We start from the raw sequence: 9,233 nt of genomic DNA on the forward strand, positions 1-9,233 counted from the left end.
CAGGTGCTAACGAATTCAACCACATCTTAGCTTTATCCCTCAGCGAGAAATGAAATAACCTAAGTCTTATGGAAGCATTTGAAACACCATCGTATTTAAATGTAGCACAATTTTAGAAAGTTGGTAAGATGTAAATTTGGAACTTCAGTTGGTGATTCCCCAAACTGATTATTTGATACCATTTGGATAATAGCAGGTTTAAGCTCAAATGAATTAGCCACTATAGTAGGTTTTTGAATACTACAATGAAGTTCATCTACAGTAGGGTTAACATAATCTCTTAAAGGTCTAAACTCTTGATGAATTTCAACATTTTGATCATTTTGGTTTGCCATATCTATAATTTTTTTTGGATTTTTCAAGATTTTTATTTTTTTTTGGTTTTTCTGAGTTTTTAATAGTTCTCTCTAATTCAGAATCATAGGGCACTAGTCCTTCAGAAACTAAACTACGCATACACTAACATAAAATAAAATAAAACTAAACACACAAAATAAAATACAATAACTTAAAGTTTAAATAAGACTTGCTAAAAATAAAAATTTTCTTTTAAACCAATAGATTCCTTACAATTTTCACTTCACTTCCCTGGTAACGACACCAAAAACTTGATCCCGAAACTGCTTATATGCAACAATATAACAATAATTCTGATTATATTTTTCACTTATATTTCCTTATTTTGCAACAAAATCAAAAACTTGATCTTGAAGAAAAACAAGAATTTAACTTTTAATTTATATATGTTGGGGTACTACGCAAGTATACAAATCATTATCAAGTAATATAAGACTTTTTTATTAAGACTTGAATATTGAACCCACAAGAAAGATATTCAATATGCACTTTTTGGAAAGCTTTCTATTTTTGAAAAGTTAATTATTAAAACTAAAGACGTTTTTGCAGTAAAGAAATTTTAAATATTTTTGGTAATTTTAATATTTTGACAAAAATAGAACAAAATTAAAAAAATAACTTAAGTTTTTGTAGAAGAAAAGCACTAAATATGAAAATATCTTTCACCTTATAATAAATCAGTAATAAGTATAGGAACTCTGTTGTGGAAGTATGCATATTGTGTTGTGCCAAATAAGAGAAATAATATTCTTTACCCTTACTAGAAATGCTATAAAGAACATTGATTAATTTAAAGTTTGAATAGTTCTGAAGATCGGATAGGCAGAGAAGGTACTAGCTCTCACTCTAGAGTTCCCTAGATTTCCCTCCACATGGAGGTTAACATCTAGTATCAGAACCTAAAACAATAAACCAAGTTGGGAGCTTTAACCTGCCACTTTAAAGACCTCTAACTCTACACCCTTCAATGAATATTTTCCTATTTATTTGTACTCAATCATATGAACTACATTCTCATTCATACAACCTCATGTGATTCTTTCCAAATGTTGACTAAGAAAATACCATCCTGGTGCTTACATGTTCTCACAATAAATTTTAACATCTGGATAGGCCAAATCAAGAAATAAATGAAATACATGGAATTAAATCATCACAACTTCTTCCAACATTAAAGATCAATACTCTCCACAACTTACATCCAATACTTTTAATTACTTATCATTTTAAGGAGAAAGATAAAGAAAACTACTCAGAATCCAAGGAGAAAATAAAACCACACTTTAGTTTAAAAGTAGAAATCATTGTCAAACCAACAAGAAATCTCAATTAAAACTAAAAGCAGTTTAATAACAAAAGATAAAGCTAAAAAGTTATCTCAAGTCCTCCACCAAACCCTTGAAGTTCCTTTGAATCTTTTCTTCTTTACAACACTCTCAATATAAAACTAAAATAAAAAGGATAAATATGTGGTGCCTGAAAATCTCTCCAACTAACTCCCCAAGTTTAGAACTTTCAAAACTTTTCCAGTACTTTCAGGACCCCCTTCAAAGACTCAATCTTCCTTCTTTTATAATTCTCCAAAAGGTGCCTTGGTATTTATTCAAAATGTGTCTTGATTCAATGTATTTCCCTAAGAGATGCATCCTTTCGCATTAATTTTCATCCATGGTGGTTGTAACCACCTATTAAGCCAATAAGTGCCTCAAAAACCTCTTAAAAATTTACAAAAATTGAATTTACTCATCCAATAACTGTCACTGGTGCTTAAGCGTGGGGCCTCTGGTGCTTAAGCAGAACCTTCTCTGTTTAACCCGCGCTTAAGCGCCGGATCTGGCGCTTAGGCGCCAAAACGCCAAAACACTTTTGCACATTTTTCAACTATTTGCTCCAAATTTGATCCTTTTTCACTCCTTTAAGCATTTTTCACATTTTTACCTGTACTTGAAAGAAAAACACAAAAATACCCTCCATTAAAGCGCAATATCTCAAAAATAGGTATAAAAATGTGTCTAAAAATACTATATATTTTAGGCGTATCAGTATTTTGCTAGCCTTGGTTTCAAAATATTATATTATCCAGTAACTTATTGGATGACAAGTTGTGAGTCGCCATAGATGACAATGTTTGTTATATTCATTGAGATTGTCAACACTAACCCGGTGATCAGTGCTTCATATTCTGCTTCGTTATTTGTACATGAAGTTGTCAGGTGATAGGAGAATTTCAACATACTTGAATCTGATGTGATGAAAATCAGTCCAATTCCTGCTTTTCCTGGTATAACTATCTTTAATCCCTTGTCCTTTCCTGCAGATGAAGCTCCATCAAAGTACATATGCACTAAACGATACTATTTGTAGTACTGCTCATTTGGTAGCTCATCATTGAGAGGGGACCCAGCTGGAAGTGGGTGCGCGATGAGAAAATTTGTTAAAATTTGTCCCTTGATATTGTAGAGGGGAACAAAAGTTATATCGAATTGTAATAAAATCATTTACCATCTTGCTAAATGTCTGGGAGTGTTGGTTGGGTCATCAAATATTACAATAGATTAACTTTCAAAATAAGGGTAAGCTTATGAGAAAACCTGTAATGTCTAAGCTTTTGGGTGGCAAAAATTAAAGCTACACAATGTTTCTCAATAGATGGATACGTTACCTCAGTTGGTATTGGACAGCGACTCATGTAGTAGAGTGCATTTTCATTACTCTCGTTATTGACCTGAGCTAACAGGGCTCCCAGAGAGTCGTCTAAGGCCACAATATAAAGTATGAAAGGTCCTCCCAAGATAGGGACTTCTAAAACAAGAGGTGCCATCAAATATTACTTAATGTCCTTGAAGGCCCACTGATATTTCTCTTCCAAAACAAATTTGACGTTCTTTTTAAATAATGTTGAGAAAGGCTGACACCTACCCGAGGATTAGAAATAAAGCATCTCAAGTATGCCAATTTACTTTGAAAGGAATGTAGCTATTTTAAGATTTTTGGAGGAGGCATTTCTAAGATAGCTTTAATCTTGTCTAGATCGATCTCAATCCCCTAATGACGGAAATTGAATCCTAAAAACTTCTCGGTGGTGACGCTAAAAGCACACTATAATGGATTCATCTTGAGATTATATCATCGTAATCATTCAAACATGATCCTCAAATCATACAAACGATCTATTCTCTGTTTACTTTTGATGAAAAAATCATCCATGTAGCATTCCACTTTGTTGAGAATGAGGTCATCAAAGATCTTCGTCATAGCTCGTTGATATGTTGCTCCGACATTCTTCAACACAAATGACATTATAGTGTAGTAGAAAATTCTGATTGGTGTTTTGAATGTTGTAAGTGTTGCATCCTCTAGAGCCATTTTGATTTGGTTGTAGCCTAATGATCCATCCATGAAAGAGAAAATCTCACGTGTCAATGTGATGTCCACCATTAATTCTGGTATTGGTAACATAAACTCATCTTTTGGACATGTCTTATTTAAATCTCTGAAGTTAACACCAATACACATTTGTTCATTCTTTTTCTTAACTGGCATAATGTTGGCTAACCATGTGCTCTTTTTGCACAAAGTTAACATCTATTAACTTTTTTACCTCGGTAATGACTTGTTACTCTATCTCGAGGCGCATCCTTTTGGGAGCTTATTTTACTGGGGTCATATTTTTTCCACCCCGAGTTTATGAACTACAACCTCTGTCGATAGTCCTAGCATTTCATCATAGCTCCAGGCGAAGCAATCTTTAAATTTTGACAGTAATTTTATCAATTATGTGGATTCTTCCTCGTTAAGTAGAGAACTTATAAAGGTGTGTTGACTTCTGGAGAAGCTTAAATTTTGGTGGCACAAAACCCTTAGGTAGGGCACGACATCGAACTCCTCCAGGTATGGTCTACCCTTTGAAATCAAGGCACCATTCATAGATTGGGCTAATACCTTCCAAACTTGTTGTTCAACCAACTACTTTATATCTTTTTTCTAGTATTAAACTTGGTGGGGAATCTTTCTTTTGTTGATCATCTATATTGGTGGAGGCAACTTCTCTCCTTTCGTTGGTAATGCGAACTTTCTCTGGCTGGTTGACTTCCGGAGAAGATAACTGTTGCGACTGTGACTATCCATGAATTGTATCCACGACGACCATAGTGGGGGTCATCTCTTCCATTATTTTTTCTATTTGGTTGATCTATTCATCTCTTAGGAGAACAATTTTGCACAAATCATCTACTGTGTTCCCTTCAATAAGAAGTTGGGCATCACGCGCAGATGTAGTGGCTTAAGTCTCAATGACATGAATATCCATTAAGTCTTCATCAAAATTGTCATCATCCATATATACCCCATGCTCTTTGGATAACTCAAAAATCTCAGTCCTGAGTTTTTCAAGATCTAGTGGGCTCTATTGAGCATCCTCCCTTTGTACATTAAACTTGGTAGCAGGGCTACAACAACACCTAATACTTCGAACCTTTGCTTCATTCCCCAATCTCGCCTTATGGGCTCATCAAACTGTACTGGTACGACAACCTTGGGTACCCATACCTTCTTCCTTGACAGTGATGTCTTGAGAGGGGGTGTCTCAACAAAGGCATCGGTGTGTCGGAGAGAGGCATGCTCCTCACGGTGCATATCAATTATAGTACTGGGTGACTTCTTTACCTTCTCGTTCTTTAGGGCACTCTTACAACCAACAACTGGTAGTATCCTTGGACCCAGACATAACTTGGTTGGTTGATGCCTTACAGATGTTGGAGCTGCAGTGGTAACAAAATTAGTGGTAGTGATGGTTAGATCAACTCATCTCCCCAAACGGAATCTGACGGGAATGCGAGCTGACAAAACATCAGCTGATCTTTGAGACCATTGAGCAGATCTGACATCCCTTAAAATTTCTTTCTTTATTTGAGGGGACACCGCACATCCCACTCGCTTAAGTAGTTCAACAAATGAACTTCTTTCTTTAACAACCAACCTATGAAATATTGTACGGACTTTGGTGATAGGAGTGGGTTTCTCCTTCTCCTCATCATGACCATGAAATAACGGTAAGGTAGTATTAATTTTTTGAATACTTTCATACCCATTAGTGTTCATTAATGGGTGAAACCTACTTCCTCACAAAAGCGGAGAGGTCTAAAGCAATATAAGTTCCTCTTGGTGAGGAATCTCATCAACAGATACTTTCTTTGAAACTCGGGCATTAATAGCTTTCTAAATCCTTCAACTACAATTTCTTCTCTGAGATCGGGTTAATGACCAAGACTTTGAGTTAGATCAAATTTTAAATGCTAATGGCAAGGCAGTAAATCCTTCAACTGTATCTTCAACAATCCTAATTTTCTTTCCTATAGCAGAAAAAAGAACAACAGACTTAACAAGTGTCGGGGTAGATATAGTCTTCATCTTCTTGTAGGAAGAGAAATCTTGAGGATAGTTCAGGCTAAACTCAACATAACACTCCTATACTTCCAGAGCAGCAACTTTCATGACCACAAATGAGGCCTTTCTAAGTACAACTTTTAGTTCATCGAATCCAGCTACAAACTTGATGGTGGGGGCGACATTGCGGGCATTGCGGTTGGTCCGTAGGTTGCAAGAGAAAGTAAGCATTGGGAACGCCATTACAACAACTTCAAAAAGAAAGTTTTGGGGTTAGTTATTTAGCTAATACCTTGTAATTCTAGTTCAAACAATAAAAATTAACAAGGGTCGTTCTGTAGAATGGGCAAGTCTTTATTTAATTTTAGTTTGTGAAGACTTTAAAATTTAGTAAAGTAAATTAAAAGTAGGTGGGACTTGATTAACTAAATGGGAAAAGTTGAAAAGAAGACAAAGCATGCAACAATTTGATTTAAATTGTAAAGTTGTAAACTAAACCTGAAAAGACATGAAGAGAAAAAGTAAAGTTTAGGACCCAGTGCGAGATTGACTTCACAATGCACAACGCCCTGGTGGAACTAGTCCACCAACACACCTATCGGGGGTTCGATCCCACACAAAAATAAAAGTCCTAATGAACTCCTGAACCTCTCTGTTCAAATGTGATTGAACAGATGGTCCTAAAATCCAAAAGAGTTGACTGTACTTACCCAAGAGAGCAATGGGTGAAACATGCCAACGAAAGAGGGGTGATCTTGTCTATAAGGGACATGGACACATTAACGGTGTATGAAGCCAAGATTCCCTGATTCAAATGGAGAGAGAAATTATCCCCAGCGGAGTTGCTAGAAGTTGTCGGTCACCAAATTGGAAGTTTTTGGTCACCGAAATGGATATCCCGATGCCCGACTTATATATATATATATATATTGGTGAAAGGAGTTGCTTATGACTCCCTACATGTTGAAGTAAAGAGGACTAGTACAGACATTAGAGAGGGCTGGGGACTTCACAAATGGTTCAAAACAGGAACCCAGGAAATCCCCCAAAAAAGCTAGTGTCACCCTCAAAAAAGAACAACTACAATGACTCAACAGAAGGAAATAAGTGTGAGAATGCATCTGCCCCCACATTAATCATTTATCTTTGTAGACCATTCTAATGTGAGGGACATTTAGTATATCTCCTTGCAGCAGATAAAGGACAGTTGACAGCAACTTCAGTCTCATTAGAGTGTGATCCAAGTTGGGCCAACCAGTTTGCAGGCTGGTTACCTTCCCTATAGATGAAAGTGAACTGGATTTGTATCTTGCTAGTGAGATCTCTGATTTTGCTTATCCAATAAGAGTAGTGCCAGGGAGTCTCCTCCTCCTGATTTAAAAGGGGAATAATCACAGCAGAATCAACTTCCAACCAAATTTTATTCCAATTAGCCTTAGTGGCAAGGTTGATTGTCCAATACACAACAATGAGGTCACTTTCAGTGGCATCATTGGCCAGGACTGGGGTATAAAAGTACAACAAGCACTTACCTAAATGGTTTCTGTAGATACCTCCCACACCAGCTCCATCTTTAGTAAAGCTTCCATCAATGTTAATCTTCACAATAGGATGATTTGGGGTTTTCTAGTAGACTATAATGACTTGAATAAGATCAGACTTAATGGATGTACAGGAGTTAGAAATGTTAGGAAATCCTTTCCAATTAATCATCTTATGCAAGTAAGTAACACAATTTCTAGCAGTACTCCCCACATTTGGATTTGCTTATTCAAATTTAACCTTGTTTCTTTCCATCCAGATGAACCAAGCAATGGTGAAAGGGATAGCAGCATACTTCCTTATCTTCCAGTGCCACCAGCAATTGACCAGCCTATCCCAAGTGAGCTCTTTCTGATCAATTGTCAACTGATTTAGGAAATGTTTCCATACCTGTTGAGCAAAGTCACATTCAAAGAATAAATGATTCAGAGTTTCCTCTTCCTTCTTACATAACTAGCATTTAGAGGGACCCCTCAATCCCTTCAGCTTTAGAATGTCATTAGTAGGGATCATTTTATGGAATATTCTCCAACAGCAAAAGAACATAAAAGGGGATAGGAATTTATTCCATAAATGATCACCCCAGGGTGTTTGCTCCTAACTAAAATTTTTGGAATATATGGCTTTGGTGAGGCTTTGGTGGGAAGTAGTTTTCCATAAGATTTTATCAACAATATTTCTGTTAAATTTTATACTGGCCACTTTGGTGAGAGAGTGAGGTTGCAGAAGATTTGCTAACTTACCCAGGGACCAGTTATCACCATCCCAACAATCAACCACTTTCAAATCACTATTGTTGATATTAGTAATGGGGGAGAGCCAGTATTTGGGACACAAATTGTCAAGCCAAAAACTTGATTTCCCCATTATCCAGCTCCCAACTGTAGTTGGTTTTAGCAAATTGTCTGATTTTCAGCATTTTCACCCAAATTCTAGAATCACCAATTTTCCTTAGGACCAGTGTGGGGTGATGATCTTTGCAATACTTACCCCACATGAATTTAGCCCACAGTGAATTTTGGGTCCTAAACTTAATCCAGAGTTTATAGAAATTGACTTGAAGGAGTTGATCAAGGTCCTTAAAGCCAATTCCCCCAGCAATTTGAGGTTTAGCTGCTTTCCTCCAGGAAGCCCAATGCATTTGCTGTCTTTGACCAGACCACAGGAATTTATTAAACAGTCTCTCCAACTGTATTTGAGTGCTTTTCTTTATAGTAGTCATCTGCAGTATATAAGCTGGGAAGGTAGTGATTATGATCTTTAACAAGGTAATTCTTCCCCCATTAGACAAGAAGGTCTGTGTCCACCCATTAAGAAGGTTAGAGACTTTATTCAGCACCTCATCAAACTAAGTTTGTTTGGTTCTGCCAGTGATAAAAGGCACCCCAAGGTACTTAATAGGGAGTTGAGTAGTTGTGAAACCAGTATAATTAGATGCCCAAAGTTTGTGAGTGGAGGATGCATGTTTATAGAAAACCATCTGACACTTTGCTGGATTGAATTCCATTTCTGAAATAGCTTGGAACTTTTGTAAAATTTTGATGACTTTTCGGATAGCATTTTTGCTGGCTCTGGAGAATACCATTATGTCATCAGCATAAAGTAAATGAGTAATAGCAATGTTGGATCTATGATGGTATATGTTTTGATTATGATTCAACAAGGCTTCATCAAGAAATCTAGACAAATAATCAATTGCAAGTATAAAGATGGTAGGTGATAGTGGATCCCCTTGATTTAGACCTCTTGTAGCAGTGAAAGATCCCCTCCCTTGCCCATTTATCAGGATGGAATGTTCATTGTTGTGTAGCCACCTCCTGATTAGGTGACAGAAACCAGTGTTGAATCCTCTAACACTTAGAACCTCCAAAATGAAATCCCAGCTTATGGTATCATAAACTTTCCTTAAGTCCAAATTATAAACCATGTTACCCCCTCTACAAGCTTTA

The 9,233-nt window shown here is 36.5% G+C and overlaps 1 protein-coding gene across 1 annotated transcript in view; it reads right to left on the reverse strand.

The window, feature by feature from the left end:
• LOC110036687 (tRNA(adenine(34)) deaminase, chloroplastic) overlaps positions 1-5,985 on the reverse strand; it is an 81,661-nt gene extending 75,676 nt beyond the window's left edge. The window contains 1 exon segment of the mRNA XM_020741184.1: positions 5,830-5,985. Within this exon segment, the coding sequence (XP_020596843.1) occupies positions 5,830-5,985 (156 nt within the window).
• Positions 5,986-9,233: the final 3,248 nt, after the last annotated feature.

This window comes from Phalaenopsis equestris, unplaced genomic scaffold, assembly GCF_001263595.1.
Source record: "Phalaenopsis equestris unplaced genomic scaffold, ASM126359v1 Scaffold209690, whole genome shotgun sequence".
Classification (NCBI taxonomy): Eukaryota; Viridiplantae; Streptophyta; class Magnoliopsida; order Asparagales; family Orchidaceae; genus Phalaenopsis; species Phalaenopsis equestris.